The sequence below is a fragment of the Pristiophorus japonicus genome, chromosome 24 (assembly GCF_044704955.1).
Source record: "Pristiophorus japonicus isolate sPriJap1 chromosome 24, sPriJap1.hap1, whole genome shotgun sequence".
NCBI lineage: Eukaryota > Metazoa > Chordata > Chondrichthyes > Pristiophoridae > Pristiophorus > Pristiophorus japonicus.
Window position 1 is genome coordinate 16,144,426 of NC_092000.1, and position 26,569 is coordinate 16,170,994.

Sequence of the window (26,569 nt, forward strand, 5' to 3'; positions counted from 1 at the left end):
TAGTTACCGAATCGGCAGCCAGTGCAAACGCTCTGTCATTGCTTAGCCCCTCGGGGCGGTTAGCTGCAGCACCCCCAGGAGGGTGAAGGCAGAGCCATCGGAAGCCAGTGCCCAAGGTGGCTCCTATCACTGGGTTTGCCGGACCATGACTAACTTGTGGCATTCGCTCTGTTGCAGCCCTGGCCGCTCTCCGTCCTGCTATGACAATGAAATCGTGATGATGAACCATGTCTACAAAGAAAGGTTCCCAAAGGTAAGGGTCGCTGTGGCTTGAGTTTCACTCCATTTTACCCACGGTGTTAATCAGGCTGTCACTTTCCCTTTGGTTATGATATTGCACCAACAACAACAACTTACATTTATATAGCGCCTTTAACGTAGTAAAACGTCCCAAGGCGCTTCACAGGAGCGATTATCAAAACAGAATTTGACACCGAGTCACATAAAGAGACATTAGGGCAGGTGACTAAAAGCTTGGTCAAAGGGGGAGGTATTAAGGAGCGTCTTAAAGGAGGAAAGAGAGTCAGAGAGGTTCAGGAAGGGAATTCCAGAGCTTGGGGCCCAGGCAACAGAAGGCACGGCCACCAATGGTTGAGTGATTATAATCAGGGATGCTCAAGAGGGCAGAATTAGAAGAGCGCAGACATCGCAGGAGGGAAGGTTATGGGGCTGGAGGACATTACAGAAATAGGGAAGGGGCGAGGGCCATGGAGGGATTTGAGAATATGGATGAGAATTTTAAAAGCGAGGCGTTGCTTAACCGGGGCTCGATGTAGATCAGCGAGTGACGGTATGTCATGAAAACTTGACCATGAATGAGGTGCTGCAAGGGAGGGGATAAGTTATAAGCCTCCGCTCTGAAGCTTGACGCAATTTTCCCCCGTGTACTACTGGCTGCATCATCATTTAGCATACCCTAAGCATTGCCATCCCATAAGTTTCCAGTCACAGTCAGTATTCCTTCAGATTGGACACCATCGAAGCCATGGAACACACGAGGTGTGGGAGTCACTAACACATCTCCCGCCAGTATTAAGCGAACCCAAACCATTCCCAAACACTGTTGGGATCTCCTCTTAGCTTCAGATACCAGTGACAAACCAAATTGTTGCCTCATGGTATGAGAATGTGTGTCTCACCTCCTGACTCACCAAAGCCTTTCCACCATCTGCAAGGCACAAGTCAGGAGTGTGATGGAGCACTCTCCACTTTTCTGGATGGGTGTAGCTCCAACAACATTCAACAAGCTCGACACCATCCAGGCTAAATGATGATGCAGCCAGTAGTACACAGGGGAAAATTGCGTCAAACTTCAGACCTAAGGCTTATAACTTATCCCCTCCCTTGCAGCAATCATTTCATTGGCACCCCAGCCACCACCGGCGCACCAGTGTGCACCATCTACAAGATGCACTGCAGCAACTCGCCAAGGCTTCTTCCCAAACCTGCGACCTCTACCGCCTAGATGGACAAGGGAAGCAGGCGCATGGGAACACCATCATCTCCACGTTCCCTTCCAAGTCACACACCATCCTGACTTAGAAATATATTGCCGTTCCTTCATCGTCGCTGGGTCAAAATCCTCGAACTCCCTCCCTAACAACACTGTGGGAGCACCTTCACCACACGGACTGCAGCTGTTCAAGAAGGCGGCTCACCACCACCTTCTCCGGGGCAATTAGGGATGGGCAATAAATGCTGGCCTTGCCAGCGGTGCCCATATCCCATGAACGTATAAAACAAAAAATACACTGTCTACTTGCTCCCAGGTGCCAATAGTTCTATTAAAACAATGGCACTTTAGATTTGATCGACACCTTTCAGTTGCTTTGTGGATGCTGGGTTAGCCCTGCTTCCTAAAGCCATTTCCTTCCTTCGCTCCCTGGAAGGCGAGAGAAGGGGAGGGAATAGAACTGACACTAAGCTCTTGAATGTGCTAGAGCCCGTGGAGCAGGAAGGGACAATGCAGACGGACATGGAGAAGAAGGTGGAGGTGGAACAGGGACCTCCAAGCATCATGGAAAGATGTCACAGTGCGTGGAAGGGGAAAGAGTACAGCGATTTTTATTCTGCATCTAACCATGCCGTACCTGACCTTATTGTCAACAGCAAGTCCCAGAAGTGGAACTGTCCCATTAAGAAATAGGAGCGGGAGTCGACCATTTGGCCCCTCGAGCCTGCTCCGCCAGTCAATCAGATCATGGCTGATCTGATCTTGGCCTCAACTCCACTTCCCTGCCCGCTCCCCATAATCCTTGACTCCCTTATCATTCAAAAATCTTTATCTCCACTTTAAATACATTCAATGACCCAGCCTCCACAGCTCTCTGGGGCATAGAATTCCACAGATTCAGAACCCTCTGCGAGAAGAAATTCTTCCTCATCTCAGTTTTAAATGGGTGACCCCTTATTCTGAAATTATGCCCCCTAGTTCTCGATTCCCCCACGAGGGGAAACATCCTCTCAGCATCTACCCTGTCAAGCCCCCTCAGAATCTTATACATTTCAATTCTTCACTGCTCTCTCGGATGAGTGCAAAATTCATGCCAAAAAGAAAATGCAATTTATAGGAAAATCACTGATGGAAACATATTCACCTGAAGGAACACCCAATGCTGATGAAACTTCGAGTGATCTGATTGCAAGAGTCAGGCACTGATTGCAGAGTGCTTGAGCTTCCCTCTTACTGTTTACGACTGCATTTGATGCCCTGCACTTATTCATGTATCCAATATCGGCTCTGATGTGAATTAGCGAGAATGTGAATGTCCCCCCCCCCAGCCCCCGATGTAATCATACCCATTTTCCTGCCAAACTGAGGAGGCCGTTGATGGGAACTGACTGTATTTTCATCTGATATTATCGGTGCAAATTCTGTCAATCCCTCTCGGTCAGACTCCGCGCCTGCACTTGTGCACGTGACCAATGGGACCTGGTACCTGCATCAAATGATAAGCATCAATCTTTTGAGAAAAATAAAGCCGTGTATCGCTTGCTATTGCAAGCTTCGTTAACTCTCACTGCAGTCGCTGTTTGCAGCCAGATAGTGAGAGAGGTTTGCTGCATCTTATTAAGAACATGAGAATTAGGAGCAGGAGTAGGCCACATGACCCTTCGAGCCTGCTCCGCCATTAAATGAGATCATGGCTGATCTTCTACCTCAACTCCACTTTCCCGCCCGATCCCCATATCCCGTGATTCCCCACGAGTCCAAAAATCTATCGATCTCAGCCCTGAATATATTCAGAGACTCAGCATCCACAGCTCTCTGGGGCAGAGAATTCCAAAGATTCACAACCCTCTGAGTGAAGAAATTCCTCCTCATCTCAGTCTTAAATGGCTGACCCCTTATCCTGAGACTGTGCCCCCCTAGTTCTAGATACTCCAGACAGGGGGGATCAACCTCTCAGCATCTACCCTGTCAGTCCCCCTCAGAATCTTGTATGTTTCAATGAGAGCACCTCTCATTCTTCTAAACTCCAGAGTAGAGGTCCATTCTACATAATCTCTCCTCATGTGACAACCCTCTCGTCCAAGGGAACATTCATTGCTTTGCCTCTAAGGCAGGTATATCCTTTCTCAGATAAAGAGACCAAAACTGTGCGCAGTACTCCAGGTGTAGTCCTGTACAATTGTAGCAAGACTTCCTTACTCTTATACTCCCAGGCCCTTGCAATAAAGGCGACATGCCCATTTGCCTTCCTAATTGCTTGCTGTACCTGCATGCTAACTTTCTGAATTGTAATCGAGTGAGACACTTTAGCGCCGATATTTACGGGGAGAGTGAACAGATCGGTGCTGGGAGTGCGAGATGTGGGGTGGGGGGCAGAGAGAGGCCGCGATCGGCCCGAGGGAAGGCCGAAGGTTTCCTTGAGGAGCTGTTGTGGGGGGCGGTGGAGGCCCGGGGGGCTCTCCTGTTCCTCCTGGCCCACGAGGAGTGCAGGAAAATACCTTTCCCTTCTAGAGCCAGCAGCTACCCTTCACTGCTGGGTTTCACCCGCCCCGGGAAACCCGGGCGGCAACGGTTACATTTTAATCCGGCTCCCAGTTGCTCAGCGGGAGTCTGATATAAGTATGTTAATCGAGTGGCCCGTCTCTCCGCAGCAGGACATGCGCACGCCACGAAACCCATTGCCGCGAATATGGCGGAAGGCACGAACACGACGAGTTGGGGACGCGCTCCCCGTTTTAATATTTTGTACCCGCCCCCCTCAATTCTCTCCCTCCCGTACTGGGGGGGAGGGGGGGTGTTAATATGAAGGCCTTTGATGCAGCCGCATAAATAACACAACCATTTAATGGCGCAAGGGAATGGCTGCTATCCTGATAAGCTTGCCTGTTGGATTCCTAACCTCGGCTAAACCATTGAGATACTGCCCCCTGGGGGAAGGAGAGGCAAATTGTAGTTGCCGCGTCACTCTCTCCTGCTCCTGCATGCCTCCTTCTGCTCGTCACATTAGTCAAGGTCTAACTGGATTGGCCTATCTGTATCTCCCCTGAAAGAAAGACTTGAAAGCCTTGGATTTATAAAGCGCCTTTCACAACCACCTGTAAAGCATCTCAAAGCGCTTTACAGCTAATTAAGTACTTTTGGAATGTAGTCACTGTTGTAATGTGGGAAACGCGGCAGCCAACTTGTACACAGCAAGCTCCCACAGACAGCAATGTGATAAAGACTAGATAATCTGTTTTTTTGTTATTTTGATTGAGTGATAATATATTGGCCCCAGGATACCGGGGATAACTCCCCTGCTCCTCTTCGAAATCGTGCCATGGGATCTTTTACATCCACCTGAGAGAGCAGACGGGGCATCGGTTTAACGTCTCATCTGAAAGACGGCACCTCCGACAGTGCAGCGCTTCTTCAGCACTGCACTGGAGTGTCAGCTTAGATTTTTCTTTTGTGCTCAAGTGCCCGGGAGTGAGACTTGAACCCACAACCTTCTGACTCCGAGGCGAGAGCGTTGCCCATTGAGCCATCATCATCATAGGCAGGCCCTCGGAATCGAGGAAGACTTGCTTCCACTCCTGAAGTGAGTTCTTAGGTGGCTGAACAGTCCAATACGAGAGCCACAGACTCTGTCACAGGTGGGACAGACAGTCGTTGAGGGAAGGGGTGGTTGGGACAGGTTTGCTGCACGCTCCTTCCGCTGCCTGCGCTTGACCTCTTCACGCTCTCGGCGTTGAGACTCGAGATGCTCAGCGCCCTCCCGGATGCACTTCCTCCACTTAGGGCGGTCTTTGGCCAGGGACTCCCAGGTGTCGGTGGTGATGTTACACTTTATCAGGGAGGCTTTGTAACTTGTAACGTTTCCTCTGCCCACCTTTGGCTCGTTTGCGGTGAAGGAGCTCCGAGTAGAGCACTTGTTTTGGGAGTCTCGTGTCTGGCACGCCACAGCTTAATAGACTGATGCTCCCTTGAAATGAATGCTCAAGGATACTTGTGTAAGAATTTCTTGGCAGTAGGGGGTTTGCTCAAAAACCTCACATCTACCCTTGGGATCAGGTGACCCCCCCCCCCCACCCCACAGTAAGCTTTTACTGTCTGAGACCATTGAATTTCTCTTTAAACGGAGGCCAACACTGCATGCGATTCCTTCTCTAGGCCACTGCGCAGATGGAGGAGAGGCTCCAGGAATTCTTCACTGTCAACGCTCCGGAGAATGTGCTGCCGTTGGCTGACGGAGTTCTCAGCTTCATCCACCACCAGATCATCGAGATGTCCCGGGACTGCCTGGACAAATCGCACGAGGGGCTCATCACCTCCCGCTACTTCTTCGAGCTGCAGGAGAATCTGGAGAAGCTGCTTCAGGACGTGAGTTGGTCCGCGCGCCCCCAAACTGCGTGTCGCCGGGCGCCTCCCTCCACGGCCCAGGTTGCTGAGCGAGGCTGTCGGTTCGCTAATGTTGTTCAAGCACTCCGAGAAGAGTGCTTGCAAATACTGGCCTCCTCCAATGGGATTTCTTTGTCTTGAGTACCTCGGTTTACACACACACTCATACACACTCACACTCATACACACTCACACTCATACACACTCACACATACTCACACATTCACACTCATATATACACTCGCATACACATACACACTCGCACTCATACACTTGCACTCATACACTCGCACTCATGCACACTCACACTCACACTTACACTCACACACTCTCACTCACACTGACACAATCACACTCACACATATACACACTCGCACTCATACACACTAGCACATACATACACACTCACACTCTCACTCATACACTCTCACTCATACACTCTCACTCATGCACACTCGCACTCATGCACACTCGCACACTCACACTCACACACATACTCATACACACTCATACTCATACACACTCATACACACACTCACTCACACAAACACACACACACACACTCATGCACACTCACACACTCATTCATACACTCACACTCATACACACTCACACACATACAGACTCACACACACACATGCACACTCACACACACACATACACACCTTTCAGAGATACCCCAAAGGACTTCACATATAATGAATCACTTTGAGGTGAGGTGACTGTTGCTCCACAGCAACCAATTAGCGCACAGCAAGATTCCATAAACAGCAATGAGATGAAAGGCGAATTGTTTTCCGAGAGGTTGACTGAGGTCGAATTGTTAGCTGGGACACAGAGAGAATTCCCTGCTCTTCCTTGAATAATGCCATGGGATCTTTAGTTACTTGTTTGAAGCGTGATCCCTGCAAGAATGAGGCTCCGCCTCCATACAGCACTTCAGTGTCATCCCAGATTCTGACTTAATTTGTGGAGTGGGGGTTTGAGCTCACGACTCGACTCGAGAGATGAGAGTGCCACTAACTGAGCCAGGCTGACACAATGGTCCTTGTGCTGCTGGAGTGGGCTGGGCGAGGTGGCGTGTCTGACGGACATCAGGGGAGGGATGAATAGTGTGTTTCAGCCACGATCTCATTGAATGGCAGAGCAGGCCCGAGGGGCTAAACAGCCTAGTTCTGCTCCTAATGTTCCTAATTATTCTTGCACCTGTTTGATAACCTTTGGGGATCAGGGAGTATTTATACTGAGCTCTCCATCGGGAAAGTGAATGATAAAAGTCCCGCGCAGGGTGGATTGTGCCTGGTCTACAGAAGGAGCTTGACGAGTTAAATGAGCATTACTCTCATCTGTTTCATGCTTCGATTTGATTCAAAGTAATAATAATCTTTGTATAGACTGGGTGTTGGAGCACCCGTGATAGGGAGACAGGTCCGTCCTTACTTTCCAAAAGCAAAATACTGCAGATGCTGGAATAAAAACAGAAAATGCTGGAAATCTCAGCGGGTCAGGCAGCGTCCGTGGAGAGAGAAACAGAGTTAACGTTTCGGGTCGATGACCCTTCATCAGAACTGGCGAATGTTCGAAAAGAGCAGATTCTTAAGGAGCACTGAGAGGGGGGAGGGGAGGAAAGAACGAGAGGGAAGGTCTGTGATAGGTGTTTTTCTAACGCCTGCCATTACCATTTAAATTTGGCTCATCATTCCTTTTGTCTCTCTAATCTCTCCTGTCTTCTACCTGGACATAGTGGATAGTAAGGGTCTATTTCCATTGCAGGAGGGGTCTATTACGAGGGGGCATAGTTTTAAGGTGGTTGGTGGAAGGTTTGGAAGGAATTTGAGCGGGGGGGTGGGGGTTCTTTACGCAGAGGGTTGTGGGGATCTGGAAGTCTCTGCCTGGAAGAGTGGTGGATGCAGAAACCCTCACCACTTTTAAGAGATGGTTGGATGGGCACTTAAAGTGCAGTAACCTGCAGGGCTACGGACCTAGAGCTGGTAATTGGGATTAGACTGCATGACCTTTTGTTGGACAAAGCAGATATAATGGTAAGTACTGTAGGGAATAGAATTTGGCCAGAGTGATCTCCTGGACTAATTTCGATCGCCTGGATGGGTCGGAGAGGAATTTTCCCAGATTTTTTCTCCCTAAATTGGCCTGGTTTTTATCTGGTTTTTGCCTCTCCCAGGAGATCACATGGCTCCGGTTGGGGTGGAGTGTAGAATGTTTTAGTATAAGGGGTGTCGCAGTTGTTTGGGGCGGACTGGTTGGTCCGGGTGCTCTTTGCCTTTCCTTCATTGTTCATAGGTTTATATGTAACCTTCAGGGCTGCTGACCGAGGGCCGTGCGGCTCTTTGTCGGCCGGCGCGGACACGATGGGCTGAAATGACCGCCTTCTGCGCAGTAAATTTCTATGTTTCTATACAGACCTTCGCTTTTGTTCTCTCCTCCCCACCCCCTTTCAGTGCTCATTAAGAATCCGTTCTTTCCGAACACTCTCCAGTTCTGTTGAAGGGTCATCGACCTGAAACGGTAACTCTCTCTCTCTCTCTCTCTCTCTCTCTCTCTATCGACACAGATGCTGCCTGACCCGCTGAGATTTCCAGCAGTTTCAGTTTTTATTCCATCCTTGCTTTCGTCGAGTTCCTTATTTCAGTCACGTTCTAATACAAAGCATCAGATGATGGTTGTCTTCACAGTGAGGGACAACCTGATGAGAAGATCCCGCCATTTGCGCACATCCTGTCATCGAGCCTAAAGCAACACTGCCGTTGTCATGGGAACAGAATGCATGGTGCGGGGGGGGCGGCGGTTGGGGGGTCCATGATAACTTTTTTAAAGAACTTCTAAACAAATACATGGCCAATATTTACAGCACTTACCTGTGCAGTTGCCAGTAGCTTTAGGTCATGCCTTGTCTGAGTCATCGAACCTGACCGCATGGAAGGAGGCCATTCGGCCCATCGGGCCTGTGCCAGCTCTTTGAAAGAGCAATCCGATTAGTCCCACTTCCCAAAGCCATAAATGACCTTTTGAGAGAAAAAAAGAGAAACTCAGAAGATAATGATCTCTTCCAACAAACCTCCACCAAAATGATAAAGAATGGAATGAACTCTAATATCCCTCTTGCCCTATTTGAATATTTTTGCACATCAGTCAGTGCTGGTCGTGTCATTGGGTGAACTGACTGGAGTTAAGGCTCCTGGCCGCGATGGTGCCTAGGAGCTGAATTAGCATCAGTCATTACCCCGGGGCACTCTTGTTGTTTCAGTCGCATGCCTTTGTTCACCTCCCTCGCAGAGATCGGCGTGTATAAGAACATAAGAAATAGGAGCAGGAGTGGGCCATTCGGCCGCTCGAGCCTGCTCTGCCATTCAATGAGATCATGGCTGATCTTCGACCTCAACACTTTCCTGCACTGTCCCCATATCCCTTGATTCCCTTAATATCCAAAAATCTATTGATCTCTGCCTCAATGAATCTCCACAGCCCTGGGGGGTAGAGAGTTCACCCGCTGAGTGAAGAAGTTTCTCCTCATCTCAGTCCTAAATGGCGGACCCCTTCATTCTGAGTCTGTGATCCCTGGTTCTAGACTCCCCAGCCAGAGTATACATCCTCACTGCATCTACCCTGTCAAGCCCTGTAAGAATTTTGTATGTTTCAGTGAAATTACCTCTCATTCTTCAAAACTCTAGGGACTATAGGTCTAGTCTACTCAATCTCTCCTCATAAGACAATCCCCCCATCCCAGGAATCAGTCTGATGAACCTTCGTTGCACTCCCTCAATGGCAAGTATATCCTTCCTTAGCTAAGGGGACCAAAACTGTACACAATACTCGAGGTGTGATCTCACCAGGGCCCTATATAATTGCAGTAAGACATCTTTACTCTGATACTCAAATCCTCTTGTAATAAAGGCCAACATACCATTGGCTTTCTTAATTGCTTGCTGTACCTGCATGTTAACTTTCAGTGATTTGTGTACAAGGACACCCAGGTCTCTCTGAACACCAACATTTCCCAATCTCTCACTGTTTACAAGGAAGTTCTATTAACCAGCAATGTCTCTAACTCCCTCCAGGCCCATGAACGCTCCGAGAGTTCAGAGGTCGCCTTTGTGACACAGCTGGTGAAGAAGCTGCTGATCATTATCGCACGGCCCGCACGTTTACTGGAGTGCCTGGTAAGCTGCTTCGCTTCCTGAAAATCCCGACGCGCACGTTGCCGTTCCCAGTGACATTATACCCAGCGATGCAATTGCGATCTTCAAGCACTCTGAACCAGCTCCACAGGTGTTTGCCTGCCATCATGTGATCCATAGCACACCTATGTCACGTGGCTTGCATGTAGGTCACGTGCGATTCACAAATAGGTCACGCGTATGTCTTCTCTTGTAGATTTCTTAGCACACCTATCACCTGCCTTCCAAATCTGTGCCCATAATTCCCGTAATTTCATCTTTGAATCCCTTCAGTCCGGTTCCCGCGCCTGCCACAGTACTGAAACAGCTCTCATCAGTCACAAATGACATCCCTTTGTGACTGTGACAAAGGCAAACTATCCCTTCTCGTCCTTCTTGATCTGTCTGCAACCTTTGACACGGTTGAGCACTCTATGGTGGAGTGATGAAAATGGAGGATGTGCAAGAGGCCAGAATTGGAGGAGTGCAGAGATCCCCGAGGGTTGTAGGGTGGTTAAATAAATCCATATTTTTTTAAGTTTATTTCTAAATTCACGAGATGTGGGCGTCACTGACATTTATTGCCCGTCCCTAGATGCCCTAGTGGGCTTTCTTCAACCATTGGTTGGATAAAACTGAGGGGTTTGCAAGGCCTCTTCAGAGGGCAGCTTAAGGTCAACCATGTTGGTATGGGACTGGAGTCACTTGTAGGCCCAGACCGGCGTAAGGACAGCAGGTTTCCTTCCCTACGGGACATAAATGAATCAGTTGGGGCTTTAGGACAATCCGATAGTTTCACGGTTAGTTTTACCCTCGAAGATAATCGAAGTCTCTCTTTGGGGAAGGACCCTGTGCCGGGAGGTTTCCGTGGTGCTGCTCTGTAACTTAGCCGCTGTCAGGAGTAAACACTGGTGGGGCGGGAGCAGTTCCAAGGAAATTCCCGGTCATACAATCATAGACATTTACAGCACTGAAGGAGGCCATTCGGCCCATCGTGTCCTCGCTGGCCGACCAAAGAGCTACCCAGCCTAATCCCACTTTCCAGCTCTCGGTCCGTAGCCCTGTAGGTTACGGCACTTCCAAGTGCACATCCAAATACTTTTTAAATGTGGTGAGGGTTTCTGCCTCTACCACCCTTTCAGGCCGTGAGTTCCAGACCCCCACCACCCTCTGGGTGAAAACAGTTATCCTCAAATCCCCTCTAAACCTCCAATCAGGTGATTGATTTCAATGCATTCACAAAGCCCACCGGTGCTGAATTAATTTGACTCAAAGACATCCCTTATTTACCTCATCTTTCTCCAGGAGTTTAATCCGGAAGAATTTTACCATCTACTGGAAGCGGCTGAAGACCACGCGAAGGAGGGCCATGGAGTTAAAATCGACATCCCACGTTACATCATCAGTCAGCTGGGGCTCACCCGCGATCCCCTGGAGGGTAGGACACTCGCCGTTCATTTCTGGTCTTAGAATCAATCATAGGGGCCAAAATAGCCCCTTTTTGCGACACCCGTTAGCGCCTCTGGGGGGGGCGCTGATGGGGCACGAAACACTTTTCGCCTGGTGGAGGCGTTACCGGCTCCTGGGAAATTGCCGCAGGTAGCGCCCGGGCCGCCAGGCAACCGCCGATGACGTCATCATCATGCGCAGCGACACCTTAGCGCCCCACAGTGGATATTTCCCTGTGAGGCGGGCGCGGGCAAGTGTCAAAGGCAGCCTCGCGGGTCGCCAACCGGGCCGACATCCGCTCGCAGGGCGGAAGATAACGGAGAGGTCGCGAGCACGCCGTGCCGCCATTTTGCGGACTCACCAGTCGGCTCCAATTCTTATCTCCCGGGGCGGTGCGGGCCTCCATCGTGCAGCCCGGCACTTCGTTTTGGGTGCTGGGCTGCAGCCCCGGTGCCGCGTGGCCCTGATTGCTTAGTGGAGGCCACCAGAGGCCGTGCAGGGTGAGCAGCGGTCCCGCCCCCTTTAAGCGAAGGGGGAAGGGCGTTGAAACGCCTCAGTGCTGCGCGGAGCATCCGTGGGGCATTGCCGATCGCGCCCCGTTAGTGCCGCTGGACCCGCCCCAACAGGAAGTGGAGCGCGTGGGATTGCCCCCCCACTTCCTCTGAGGGCAATTCAGCGGCTGGGGTGGGACCTCCGTGCCGAGGGCAGGAAGTTCCGCCCCCGCCCCCCCCCCCCACAGGTTACCGCCCCCGATCGGGACGCAGGGCAATTTCACCCCATCATAGAATGGTTACAGCACAGAAGGAGGCCATTTTACCTGTCGTGCCCATGCTGGCTCTCTGCAAGAGCACCTCAGCTAGTTCCACTCTCCCCGCCCTTTCCCTGTAACCCGACAAATTATTTTCCTTCAGGTACTCCTTTTTGAAAGCCGTGATTGAACATGCCTCCACCACCCTCTCAGGCAGCGCATTCCAGATCCTAACCACTCGCTGCGTAAAAAAGTTTTTCCTCAGGTCGTCTTTGGTTCTTCTGCCAGTCACCTTAAAACTGTGTCCTCTGGTTCTCGATCCCTTCGCCAATGGGAACAATTTCTCTCTATCTACTCTGTCGAGATCTCTCATGATTTTAAACACCTCTATCAAATCTCCTCTCAACCACCTTTGCTCATGATTGTCTTGTGCAATATTACCACCTCCAGCACTTCAGAATCAGGAGATAGTTACCGAAATCGCAAGAAAACGTACGGCATTTAAATCTCAAATACTAAAAGGCTGACTTTTTTTAAGTCATAGAAACATAGAAACATAGAAATTAGGTGCAGGAGCAGGCCATTTGGCCCTTCGAGCCTGCACCGCCATTCAGTAAGATCATGGCTGATTATTCAACCTCAGTACCCCTTTTCTGCTTTCTCTCCATACCCCTTGATCCCTTTGGCCGTAAGGGCCACATCTAACTCGCTTTTGAATAAATCTAATGAACTGGCCTCAACAACTTTCTGCGGTAGAGAATTCCACAGGTTAACCACTCTCTGAGTGAAGAAGTTTCTCCTCATCTCGGTCCTAAATGGCTTACCCCTTATTCTTAGACTCTGACCCCTGGTTCTAGAACTCCCCAGCAACGGGAACATTCTTCCTGCCTCTAACCTGTCTAATCCCGTCAGAATTTTATAGGTTTCTATGAGATCTCCTCTCATTCTTCTAAACTCCAGTGGATACAAGCCCAGTTGATCCAGTCTCTCCTCATATGTCAGTCCTGCCATCCTGGGAATCAATCTGGTGAACCTTCGCTGCACTCCCTCAATAGCAAGAACGTCCTTCCTCAGATTAGGAGACCAAAACTGAACACAATATTCCAGGTGTGGCCTCACCAAGACTGCAGTAAGACCTCCCTGATCCTATACTCAAATCCTCTAGCTATGAAGGCCAACATACCATTTGCCTTCTTCGCCACCTGCTGTACCTGCATGTCAAACTTCAATGACCGATGTACCATGACACCCAGGTCTCGTTGCACCTCCCCTTTTCCTAATCTATCACCATTCAGATAATATTCTGTCTTCCTGTTTTTGCCACCAAAGTGAATAACCTCACATTTATCCACATTATACAGCATCTGCCATGCATTTGCCCACTCACCTAACCTGTCCAAGTCACCCTGCAGCCTCTTAGCATCCTCCTCAAGTCTATTGGATAGAGGGGTTTTGATAGAGTAGATAGGGAGAAACTGTTTTCACTGGCAGGAGGATCGGTAACCAGAGGACACACATTTCAGATAATTTGCAGAAGAATCAGAGGGGCAGATAAGAAATGTTTTTACGCAGCGAGTTGTTGTGATCTGGAACGCGCTGCCTGAAAGGGCAGTGGAAGCTGATTCAATAGTTACTTTCGAAAAGGAATTGGATAGAAACTTGATAAGGAAAAGTTTACAGGGCTATGGGGAAAGAGCAGAGTGAGTGGGATTAATTATTTGTTTATTCATTCCTGGGATGTGGTTGTAGCTGGTAGGCCGGCATTTATTGCCCATCCCTAATTGCCCTCGAGTAGGTGGTGCCGCCTTCTTGAACCGCTGCAGTCCGTGTGGTGAAGGTGCTCCCACAGTGCTGTTAGGGAGGGAGTTCCAGGATTTCGACACAGTTACGATGAAGGAATGGTGATATAGTTCCAAGTCAGGATGGTGAAATGCTAAGTTACTTGTTATGTTCTTGAAAGCAGAAATGGCCCACCTGGACACCTATGACAGTGCAAGCATCAACTCCCAAGACTTGGTCGACTTGATAGACGTGAGTCACTTCAGCCATAGTTATATGTGTGTTTCTTCTGTTACATTTGTCTTTATTTGACGCACCTTTCCTACTCCTTCAACTGGAGAGATGGCTGGGATGTACAATTCTACACTGTCACATGTCTTTGGCAAGAAACACTTGCATTTATATAGCGCCTTTCACGACCACCAGACATCTCAAAGCACTTTACAGCCAATGAAGTACTTTTGGAAGTGTAGTCACTGTTGTAATGTGGGAAACGCAGCAGCCAATTTGCGCACAGCAAGCTCCCACAGACAGCAATGTGATAATAACCAGATAATATTGGGGCTGAAATTGCTCCCTGACCGAAACGGGGCGCACCCACCGATATAAATCGGTGAATTTGGGGTTTTAAAAGGTTTTTTTTCTCTGGGCGGAGTTTGGGGTGGCTGAGGGGCGGCAGTCATTCGGGAGCGGGGCGGAAGGTGGCTGGTCAGTGCAGTGATGCTTGTCATGTTAGCACGACGCGGACATGCCTTTCTGAGGCGGTACCGGCTCTTAAAAAAGGGGCAATTTTAGCCCCAATCTGTTTTTGTGATGTTGACTGAGGGATAAATATTGCTCCGGGACCCCTGCTCTTCTTCGAATTGATGCCGTGGGATCTTTTACGTCCACCTGTGAGGGCAGACGGGGCCTCGGTTTAATGTCTCATCCGAAAGACGGCACCTCCGACAGTGCGGCACTCCCTCAGCACTGCACTGGGAGTGTCAGCCTAGATTTTTTTTTGTGCTCAAGTCCCTGGAGTGGGACTTGAACCCAGAACTTTCTGACTCAGAGGCGAGGGTGGTACCCACTGAGCCACGGCTGGCACGGACACATGTGGCCAGCTGGTGGATGCCACTTGTCCAGGGTTGAGTGCTCTGTTTGTGTGCATGGTCCATCTGATCTGCAGCTAGTCCTACCAAAGCTTCACGTGTGCAGTCGGTAGACTTGAGTCTCGGGTGACCATGCCCATGAGGCCCCTCAATTACGGGGCTGTGAGGTGCTTGTCCTAACTGCGATGCCATTTGAGCTGATTGTGTTTACTGTAAGACCGAGGAGGTTAATCAGAATCATTCTTTGGTGTTCAGTGCGTTGGAGCACTGGGGCTGGATTTTTGGGGTGTTGTTGCCTCTGTTCGTGTCCCAGAGGGGGCGATAATGGCGGCGGGAAGGTTTCCTGGCGGGCGGACGGTTATTAGTTGTTGGTTTTGTGAGGGTGCCCAGGAGCGTCGAGCCGGTGTGTGATCCCCCCTACCCCCCTCCCCCCCCCGCCGGTTTCTTCAGCGCTTTGATTTTTGTTTGGCGCTGACCCACTAGCACCCCCTAGTGGCAGCGCCTGGAAAACCAGGCGGTCAGAGAACAGAGTGAGGTAAGTTTGATTGTTTTGTTTCGTTTTATTTTTGCGATTTATCCTCGTAGGGTGGTCAAGGTATTGGGAATGTGTTTTGTAGGGGTTTTTCCCCCCCCGGAGAAGCCTCTCTCAGAGCGTTCCGAGGCCACTGTTTAGCTCAGGATTTTCAGTTGCTCAGCCGGCCTAGCGCCCCGAGAGAGGTGTGCAACTCCTCCCTTAGCGCCCCGTCCCACAAGCTGGTGAACTTTGTGGCTGCCGATGCAAACCATTAACGCTGCAAAATTTACCGCCCGGAAAATCCTCCATCCGAAAATCCAGCCCCAGGTTTCTTATCCTTGGGACCGAAGTTCAAATCCAACCTGATTTGAAAGGAAGGTGACTTCTTTGCAATGATCTGGCTGAGGCAGTGCGGTGGAATACCTGTTCTCACACTCCTGGGGCCATGGTTCCAGGTCAGTCTTGGTGGAGGATGTTAGGTCCCATAAAGTACCAGGCGATTCAAGTAGCCTATTAGGAAAATGAGCATCAGCTTTTACAACACAGGTATGTCGGTGATAAAGATCCCTCTCACTGTCTCAGTATCTATTCCTCTCTGTCTCCCGACAAACAGAGGAAGAGACAGAGCAAAAAACAGAGACAGCACAACAGAGATATAAACAGATTGTAGAAGGAGGCCATTCGGCCCATCGTGTCCGTGCCGGTCAACAGAGCTATCCAGCCTAATCCCACTTTCCAGCTCTCGGTCCGTAGCCCTGTAGGTTACGCCACTTCAAATGCACATCCAAGCACTTTTTAAATGTGCTGAGGGTTTCTGCCTCTACCACTCTTTCAGGCCGTGAGTTCCAGACCCCCACCACCCTCTGGGTGAAGGAATGTTTCCTCATCTCCCCTCCAATCCTTCTACCAATTACTTTAAATCTATGCCCTCTGGTTATTGACCCTTCTGCTAAGGAAAATAGGTCCATCCTATCCACTCTATCTAGGCCCCTCATAATTTTATACACCTCAGTTAAATCTCTCCTCAGCCTCCTCTGTTCCAAAGGAATCAACCCCATCCTATCCAATCTTTCCTCACAGCTGAAGTTTTCCAGTCCTGGCAACATCCTCGTAAGTCTCCTCTGCACCCTTTCTAGTGCAATCATATCCTTCCTGTAATGTGGTGGCCAGAACTGCACACAGTACTCTACCTTCGGCCTAACTAGTGTTTTATGCTCACAGATTTATAGAACTGTTGATGCTCCCAGGCCGCTTGCAATTTCTGCGGTCTTGAGGAGTCCGTGTTCCACGTGTATGTGCAGTGTGTCAGATTGCAGCTCCTATTCCATTATTTAAAGGGGCTGCTCCTCGATTTTTGGCTGCAGTTCAGTCCCACATTCCTGATGTTTGGGCACCCTGTGTGGAGTGGAGTGGGCAGGTCAGAGGGCCTCCTCGTAGGACTGCTCCTGGGCCTGGCCAAGGTGGCCATTAACAGGTCCAGGCAGCGGGCGGTCAAGAGGGTTGTTCAGCCCGACTGCCTCCCTCTCTCCCGCGGTTACATCTGAGCCAGGGTGTCCCTGGAGATGGAGCACGAGGTGTCCACCGGTACGCTCGCGGCCTTCCGCGAGAGGTGGGCCCCGGAGGGCATCATTACCTCCGGCAACCAAATTTTAATTTAATTTGACTGTTTAAAGTTTCCAGTTAACTTTGAAATTTGTGGGTTCTAGTGCCCTTACCAAAAGCGGGCACTTGAGTTTAAGTTTTTGCCAAAATAGTTGTAGAGCTGTTGCACTGTGAGTGGCTTAGCCAGTCACGTGATGGTCAAGGGACTCAAAAAAAACCCAGTCAGTTGGGATCGGTGGATCCACGATGAGGTATGCAGTTATGAGCCTAGTGGATGAACTGGTAATGTGTAGTGTGATTGTTAAACCTTTGTTAATAAACCAACTAGTTCTTAATAGCAGTGTGTTGCTATGAATTCTTAAGCAAAGAACGCACAAAGCAAATACATTACAGCCTCCCACCCCCTCCTTTAAGACTTTCCTTAAAACCCCACCTGTTTCAGCAAGGTCACCCCTCTTTGGATAAATGCCCAATTCTTTTGGATGACGCCTCTGTGAAGCACCTTGGGACATTTTTGCTGCGTTAAAGACGGTATATAAATGCAAGTTGTTATTGAAAATCCCACACTAACCGGTGTGTTTGGTTTGCCCCAGGGCCGTGGAGCTGCTGGAAAACCCACCAAAGCACCATCTGAAGAAGACTTTGACACCATCAAACTCATAAGCAACGGGGCATACGGGTAAGTGGGAACAGAGATACTTTATCCATTTGTTATAGCTAGGTGTAGGCATTACTTTATCATAGACGCGTTGAAAGGGAAGCAAGATAAGCACATGAACATAAGTTCATAAGAAATAGGAGCAGGAGTAGGCCATGCGGCCCCTCGAGCCTGCGCCACCATTCACTAAGATCATGGCTGATCATCGACCTCAACTCCACTTTCCTGCCCGATCCCCATATCCCTCGATTCCCCTGGACTCCCAAAATCTCTCTCTCTCGGTCTTGAATATATTCAGAGACTCAGCATCCATCGCTCTCTGGGGCAGAGAATTCTAAAGATTCACAACTCTCTGAGTGAAGAAATTCCTCCTCATCTCAGTCTTAAATGGCCGACCCCTTATCCTGAGACTATGTGACCCCTGGTTCTAGACTCTCCAGCCCGGGGGAAACATCCTCCCTGCATCTATCCTGTGACTCTGCATGTCAATGAGGGAGAAAAGAGTAGAAGGTTATGTAAATGGGGATGGATGAAGCGGTTGGGAGGAGGCTCGAGTGGGCCAATTGACCTATTTCTGTGCTGTAAATATGCAACAGTTAGCTACTTACAGAAGATCTTCGAATCATGTCATAAATAAATGATTATAGAGATTGGGTGATGGGAGTAGGGCGTATTCAGCTCATGATCTCCCGCCTCTGACCTCCGAGACCGGCCAATCAGTCTTTCTTCCTATCTCCAATCTTGTTCACAACTAATAAGTCGAACCCTTCCATGAAGAAAATACACAATGGTTTCACGCACCGTTAAATTTTTCTCCTGGGTTTTGCTCACAGTGGATTCCAGATTGATCTTCAATTCCTGGAAACGCCAGGGCAATAACTGGAGGGTTGGCAACCCGATGTTGGGCAGATGGAGGGGTGAGGCATGGCAGTGCATCAGCACGTTGCTCCTTTACAGATGGGAGTTGGTTTGTGTGTAACAGATGGTCTAAAAGTCTTCTCTCTGATGACTTGAGGCTTATAATTAGAATTATGAGTGGACGGAGTCCAAAGTTACCCTTGAAATCAAGATGCAATAATGGATAGGATTGGGAATACGATACACAAGGATTCAGTGATCTTTCGCCAAGCTGAAAGATGAATAAGAATTGGTCATCAATCAGAGAAACCTTTGAAACAGGAGTAGGCCATTCAGCCCCTCGAGCCACTTCCGCCATTCACTTAGATCACGGCTGATATATCTTAACTCCATCTCCCTGTCTTGGTTCCCTATCCCTTTTTTTAACTTCTCCCAGGAGATCACGCGGCTCAGGTTGGGCTGGAGTGTAGAATGTTTCGGTGCAGGGGGTGTCGCAGTAGTGTGAGGCGGACAGGTTGGGCCGGGTGCTCTTTACCTTTCCGCCACTGTCTATTGTTCATAGGTTTATATGTAACCTTTAGGGTTGCTGACCGAGAGCCGTGTGGCATGTTGTCGGGTGGCACGGACACGATGGGCTGAAATGGCCTTCTGCGCTGTAGATTTCTATGTTTCTATACCCTTACCCATCAAAAATCTATCGATCTCAGCCTTGAAAATTTCAATTTTCCCCCAGCATACAGTTCTGGTCGCCATATTATAAGAAAGGATATAGAGGCACTCGAGAGGGTGCAGAGAAGATTTACAAGGATGATACCAGAAATGTGAGGGTATACATATCAGGAAAGGATGAACAGACTGGGTCTCTTTTCTCTTGGAAAAAAGAGAAGGCTGAGGGGTCTTTATAATTATGAAGGGTTATGAAAGGATACAGAGAGAGTGTTTCCACTTGTGGGGAAGAGCATAACTAGAGACCATCAATATAAGATAGTCACCAAGAAATCCAATCGGGAATTCAGAAGAAACTTCTTTACCCAGAGAGTGGTGAGAATGTGGAACTCGCTGCCACAGGAAGTGGTTGAAACAAATAATATCGATGCATTTAAGGGAAGGCTAGACAAGCATATGAGGGAGAAGGGAATAGAGGGTTACGCTGATAGAGTTAGATGAGGAAAGACGGGAGGAGGCTCGAGTGGAACATAAACGCTGGCATGGACTGGTTGGGCCGAATGGCCTGTTTCTGAGTAATCCTATGTAAGCATCCACAGCTTCTTGGGGGAGACAGTTCCAAATTTCCACTAGCCTTTGTGTGGAAAATGTGTTTCCTGATTTCGCTCTTCAATGGACTGGTAGGGTTACCATGCGTTTGGCCAAACCAGTTCTTTGGCTGATCTGAGCGGACAGGGCACTTTGTGGCTGTAATAATGCTACGGTGCAACGCCCCGAATCCGCACTTCCAACGAACGAGAAGTGGAGAATCGGTGGACGGTGAGATCCAAAATCGATAAAATCCACAATCCGGCACGGATTCGGTCCCAAAGATTTCGGATTTCAGACTATTGATTTTCTTGTCTGAAATCCGGCAAAACCCAAAAACTGGCACAGAGTCTATCCGAGGATTCCGGATTTCAGATGTTGTCCCTGTATAAATGGACGCGGATTTAAATGATTCGACCGACGATACAAAGTGTTCTTGTCAATGAACAGGTCCTTGCTTTTGTTGCAGCGCGGTTTACTTGGTGAGGCACAGAGAGACGAGGCAACGATTTGCCATGAAGAAGATAAACAAGCAGAACCTGATTCTCCGAAACCAGATCCAGCAGGCGTTTGTGGAGCGGGACATCCTCACCTTTGCCGAGAATCCCTTTGTTGTCAGCATGTTCTGCTCCTTTGAGACCCGGAGGCATCTCTGCATGGTAATGGAGTACGTTGAAGGTGAGTTATTGGACTCCTAACCCACCAGCGCATCCCTGATCTTTGGAATCGCTGCCGTGCTCTGGAGGGCAAGGTGCGTGCGGGAGGGCAAACACTGAAATACATTACTAACCATTGTAATATTAATAAATGGATGACATGTTTCCACGGGAAACATAAGAACAGAAGAAATAGGAGCAGGAGTCGGCCATTCGGCCCCTCGAGCCTGCTCCGCCATTCAATAAGATCATGGCTGATCTGATCTTGGCCTCAGCTCCACTTCCCCGCCCGCTCCCCATAACCATTGACCCCCTTATCGTTCAAATATCTGTCTATCTCGACCTTAAATATATTCAATGACCCAGCCTCCACAGCTCTCTGGGGCAGAGAATTCCACAGATTCACGACCCTCTGAGAGAAGAAATTCCTCCTCATCTCCATTTTAAATGGGTGACCCTTTATTCTGAAACTATGCCCCCTAGTTCTAGATTCCCCCAGGAGGGGAAACATCTTCTCTGCATCTACCCCATCCAGCCCCCTCAGGATCTTATACTTTTCAATAAGATCACCTCTCATTCCTCTAAACTCTGCTCAAAAGTGGGTAAGAGTGAGAACATTGCACGTGGCATCGCTTAAGAGACCGTTGGCTGCTGTGGTGGGGGGAGGGTGCAGTAGGTACCTTTGGGTGCATGAGCTCAGATGGGCTGAATGGCCTTCCTGATCTTTGGATCTGGTGGATAATGGATCCACCCACACGTTAAAAAAATCCACGCACAGGCATCTTCCACCCTTCAAGATTTACTTCGGGACCTGGAAATTTAGGTCCTTCATTGAAGCACCTGTGAACTTTTTGACATGGAAGCAAGTCATCCTCGATTCGAGGGACTGCCTATGATGATGATGTATGGAGTGCCATCCAGGTCACACACTGGCCACTTGCGTTGTCTGTTGAGTTGGAATTTGGTTCACCATCGACAGGCAAAATCACATACATACAATATACTAATGGTGACCAGCCACAAAATAGTGACAACAAACGACAATGTCTTTTGTTCTGTTTGTTGCCTTCAGTCAAACATAAGCACACTCTTGCATTGACACTACCTGTATTTCGAAGGAGAGCAGGGAAGTTGACACAGAAATTTACAGCACAGAAGGAGGCCATTTCGGCCCACCATGTCCGCGCCGGCCGACAAAGAGCCACACGGCCCTTGGTCAGCAGCCCTGAAGGTTACATATAAACCTAAGAACAATGAACAATGGCGGAAAGGTAAAGGGCACCCGGCCCAACCGGTCCGCCCCACACAACTGTGACACCCCTTGCACTGAAACATTCTACACTGCACCCCAACCGGAGCCATGTGATCTCCTGGGAGAGACAAAAACCAGATAAAAAACCCAGGCCAATTTAGGGAGAAAAAAATCTGGGAAAATTCCTCTCCGACCCATCCAGGCGGTCAAAACTAGTCCAGGAGATCACCCTGGCTGTATTCAATTCCCTGCAGTACTTACCATCGTATCTGCGCTGGCCAACAAGAGGTTATCCAGTCTAATCCCAATTACCAGCTCCAGGTCCGTAACCCTGCAGGTTACTGCACTTTAAGTGCCCATCCAACCATCTCTTAAAAGTGGTGAGGGTTTCTGCATCCACCACTCTTCCAGGCAGTTCTCCCCGGTATCCCGGCCAAATTTTATCCCTCAACCAACATCACTAAAAACAGATGATCTGGTCATTATCACATTGCTGTTTGTGGGAGCTTGTTGTGCGCAAATTGGCTGCCGCGCTTCCTGCATTACAACAGTGACTACACTCCAAAAGTACTTCATTGGCTGCAAAGCGCTTTGGGCTATCCTGAGGTCATGAAAGGGATCATAAAAATGTCTATCATATGTCTACCGCGCCCCACGAGCACCACAGATGCGAACTTGGGTTCCGCCCCCTGCAGCATTGCCGGGCGTCAACACTGACAGCTGCAGGTGGCATTGCTATGAAGGCCGGGCATTTCTGGAGTGGTGATTAGAAGGTAATGCCACTCGGGCAACTTAAAAATTTGTTAGCCGCCCTTAGGTGATTTTTTCCCCCCCCGCATTTTGTTCTGCCGCGATTGGTCAACCCTGCACTCTGTTAGAGTGCTTGGTGCTGATCTTGGCTGCCATCAGCGAGGAGGGACATCGTTTCCATGTAGAGCCTGCAGCGAAGGCCCTTCCCTTTAAGAGCTGGAAGGAGCCTCTGTTCCCGGCAGTGCTGCCCTTGACATTGGGCCACGCTGCACCACTACCACCCCTCCTGCCTGGTTTCGCACTCCAAGGGAAGGGGTAGCACTTGATTTAGCGCTCCACTTCCTCTCTGGAGCACTAAACCGGAAGTTTGCGTCAGCTTCCCTTGCGTAGCGCCCACAAAAGTTACTGCCCCATGCGGGTCGCTGCGCAATTTCTAACCCCAGGTCCCTGGAGTGGGACTTGAATCCACAACCTTCTGACTCTGAGGCGACGTACTTTGTAAAGGAAAGCTTAATGGGTTCTGTAAGAAGCAAGATTTCTACTGTGCACTAGCTTATGCAATTGAGCAGTTTGTGTAATTAGTGTGAGCTGCAAACTTGCTGAATGTTGATAGGCCAAACTACTTGTTATGACTCAGAATCCTGTCTCCAGGGCTTGTTAATGCAAAGTTGTGATACACTCTAAGTGCTGAACCTCTTCGGTGTTGGACCAAATCACATTCCGTGCCGTTAGGATGATGCTTAAATACATAGCAATAGGAGGAGGCCATTCAGCCCCTCGAAGGGAGTAAAGGGTTAAGGGGAGCGAGCAGGAAAGTGGAGCTGAGTCCATGATCAGATCAGCCATGATTTTATTGAATGGCGGAGCAGGCTCGAGGGGCCAAATGGCCGACTCCTGCTCCTATTTCTTATGTTCTTATGAACCTGTTTCACCATTCAAATAGATCATGGCTGATCTGTATCTTAACTCCATTTGCCTGCCTGTTTCCATATTCCTTACCTAACAAATATCTATCAATCTTAGTTTTAACATTTTCTATTGGCCCGCAGCCACAGCAGCTTTTTGGGGGCGGAGGATGTGTGAAGAAACGCTTCCTGACATCACCCCTGAACGGCCTAGCTCTAATTTTAAGATTATGCCCCCTTGTTCTGGACTCCCCCCTCCACCAGAGGAAATAGTTTTGCTCTATCTACCCGATCAATGTCTTTAATCATCTTAAAAACCACATTTTTAACAGGTACGATAGCATAGTGGTAACATCACTGGACTAATAATCTGGAGACGTGAGTTCAAATCCCACCATGGCAGCTGGGGAATTTAAATTCAATTAAATAAATCTGAAATAAAAAGCTAGCATCAGTAATGATGACCATGAAACTATTGGATTGTCAGAAAAGCCCATCTGGTTCACTAATGTCCTTTTGGGAAGGAAATCTGCCGTCCTTCCCTGGTCTGGCCTATATGTGACTTCAGACCCACAGCAATGTAGTTAAACTTAACTGCCCTCTGAAATGGTGGCTCACCACCACCTTCTCAAGGGCAATTAGGGAATGGGCAATGAATGCCGGCCTTGCCAGCAACGCCCACATCCAGTGAATGAATAAAACATAATTAGATTATCCCTTAATCTTCTAAACTCGAGGAAATAAAAGCTTAGTCTATGGACATTGTCCTTTATTGCAAGGAGTTGGAGTATAAGAGTAAGGAAGTCTTACTACAATTGTACAGGACCACGCCTGGAGCACTGTGCACAATTTTGGTCTCCTTATCTAAGGAAGGATATACTTGCCTTGGAGGCGGTACAGCGGAGGTTCACTAGATTGTTTCCTGGGATGAGAGGGCTGTCTCATAATGAGAGATTGTGTAGAATGGGCCTATACTATCTGGAGTTTAGAAGAATGAGTGGTGATCTCATTGAAACATACAAGATCCTGAAGGGGATTGATAGGATAGCTGCTGAGAGATTGTTTCCCCAGGCTGGAGAGTCTAGAACTAGGGGGCACAGTCTCAGGATAAGTGGTCGGCCATTTAAGGCAGAGATGAGGAGGAATTTCTTCTCTCAAAGGGTTGTGAATCTTTGGAATTCTCTGCTCCAGAGAGCTGTGGATGCTGATTCTCTGAATATATTCAAGGCTGAGAGAGAGAGATTTTTGGAGTCTTATGGGGGATCAAGGGATATGTGGATCAGGCGGGAAAGTAGAGTTGAGGTAGAAGATCAGCCATGATTTTATTGAATGGCAGAGCAGGCTCGAGGGGCCGAATGGCCTACTCCTGCTCCTATTTCTTATGTTCTTAACCTGACCTCGTAATTTAACCCTATTCCCATTTCACTTTTTGCAGGGGGTGACTGCGCAACTCTGCTGAAGAACATTGGGGCATTACCAGTGGACCTGGCCCAGATGTATTTTGCAGAAACAGTCCTGGCATTGGAATATCTGCACAATTATGGCATCGTCCATCGAGACCTAAAGCCAGACAAGTAAGTTAGAGTCATCCTTCCCTGCCACAATGAAGCTCACTTAGACGCTAACATTATCCAGATATAGACGGGCAAAGTATTGAATGGAAAATATTCCGTTTGTTCAGGTGGAGATAGACAGATTTTTGAACGTTAAGGGAGTCAAGGGTTATGGGGAGCGGGCGGGGAAGTGGAGTTCAGGCCAAGATTAGATCAGCCATGATCTTATTGAATGGCGGAGCAGGCTCGAGGGGCCGTATGGCCGACTCCTGCTCCTATTTCTTATGTTCTTCTGTAAGATCCTGAAGGGGATCGACAGGGTAGATGCAGGGAGGATGTTTCCCCCGACTGGTGAGTCTAAACCAGGAGTACAGTCTCAGGATAAGGGGTCGGCCATTTAGGGCTGAGATAAGGAGAAACTTCTTCACTCAGAGGTTGGTGAATCTTTGGAATTCTCTGCCCCAGAGGGCTGTGGAGGCTCAGTCGTTGAGTACATTTAAGGCGGAGATCGATGGATTTTTGGATATTAAGGGAATCAAAGGATATGGGGAAAGTGGAGTTGAGGTCGAAGATCAGCCTTAATATTGAATGATGGAACAGGCTCGAGGGGCTGAATGGTCTACTCCTGCTCCTATTTTGAATGTTCTTATGTTAAGCCACAGGGAGATATGCAGTCCTTCTGATTGTTGGATTCTCTCTCAATATTGCTAAGAATTTTGTTTTGCTGAATCGCTGACTTGATCTGTTGCTTTTTGCTTTTCAGCCTCTTGATAACGTCGATGGGGCACATTAAGCTGACAGACTTCGGCCTCTCCAAAATTGGCCTCATGAGTCTCACCACAAACCTTTACGAGGGTCACATTGAAAAGGATGCCCGGGAATTCCTGGATAAACAGGTCGGAACTTTAAATGCTTGTTATGAATTCTTTGCCTGAATCAAGAGGAGGGATATTAGTGTTAGCAGAATGAAAGATATTTTCGACTTAGAGCACTCTCAGCTCAGTAACAGCATGGTCACTTGCAAAGTAGGTCTCCTCTAGCCAGCACCAACAACTTCCTTCATTAATCCGAACTACGGAAAGAAAGACTTGCATTTATATAGCACCTTTCACGACCACCGGATATCCCACAGCTGCCCCACACTGAACTCTTTCTGCTCACAGCTAGTACAGCTTAGAAGTTGGGGAAGTACTGATGGGCATTTAATGCTGATTGGGCAAATGATAAGCCTGGAGTTAAACAAACTATCTTAGCTATAGCCTGGCAAAGCGTTCAATGTTATTGTTTGTCTGCTGAGTGGAGTTACAGCCAGTTGCATTTATACTGCACCTTTAATGTAGAAAAACGTCCCAAGATGCTTCACAGAGATGTGAGAAAATTGGATGCCAAGCCAAAGAAGGAGAGATTAGGAGGGGTAACCAAAACCTTGGCTAAAGAAGTAAGGAGATTTTAATCGCTCCACCATTGGTGTCCAAGCCTTCAGCTGCCTCAG

At 48.8% G+C, this 26,569-nt stretch overlaps 1 protein-coding gene across 1 annotated transcript in view; it reads left to right on the forward strand.

Moving 5' to 3' along the window:
- The window catches only part of LOC139237822 (microtubule-associated serine/threonine-protein kinase 1-like), a 119,278-nt gene that overhangs the window by 50,524 nt on the left and 42,185 nt on the right, over nt 1–26,569 (forward strand). Inside the window, exons 7-15 of the mRNA XM_070867049.1 lie at nt 178–253; nt 5,606–5,815; nt 9,910–10,011; nt 11,314–11,446; nt 14,169–14,236; nt 17,785–17,870; nt 20,431–20,639; nt 24,960–25,098; nt 25,841–25,973. Of these exons, the coding sequence (XP_070723150.1) occupies nt 178–253; nt 5,606–5,815; nt 9,910–10,011; nt 11,314–11,446; nt 14,169–14,236; nt 17,785–17,870; nt 20,431–20,639; nt 24,960–25,098; nt 25,841–25,973 (1,156 nt within the window). The remainder of the gene's footprint in view (nt 1–177; nt 254–5,605; nt 5,816–9,909; nt 10,012–11,313; nt 11,447–14,168; nt 14,237–17,784; nt 17,871–20,430; nt 20,640–24,959; nt 25,099–25,840; nt 25,974–26,569) is intronic.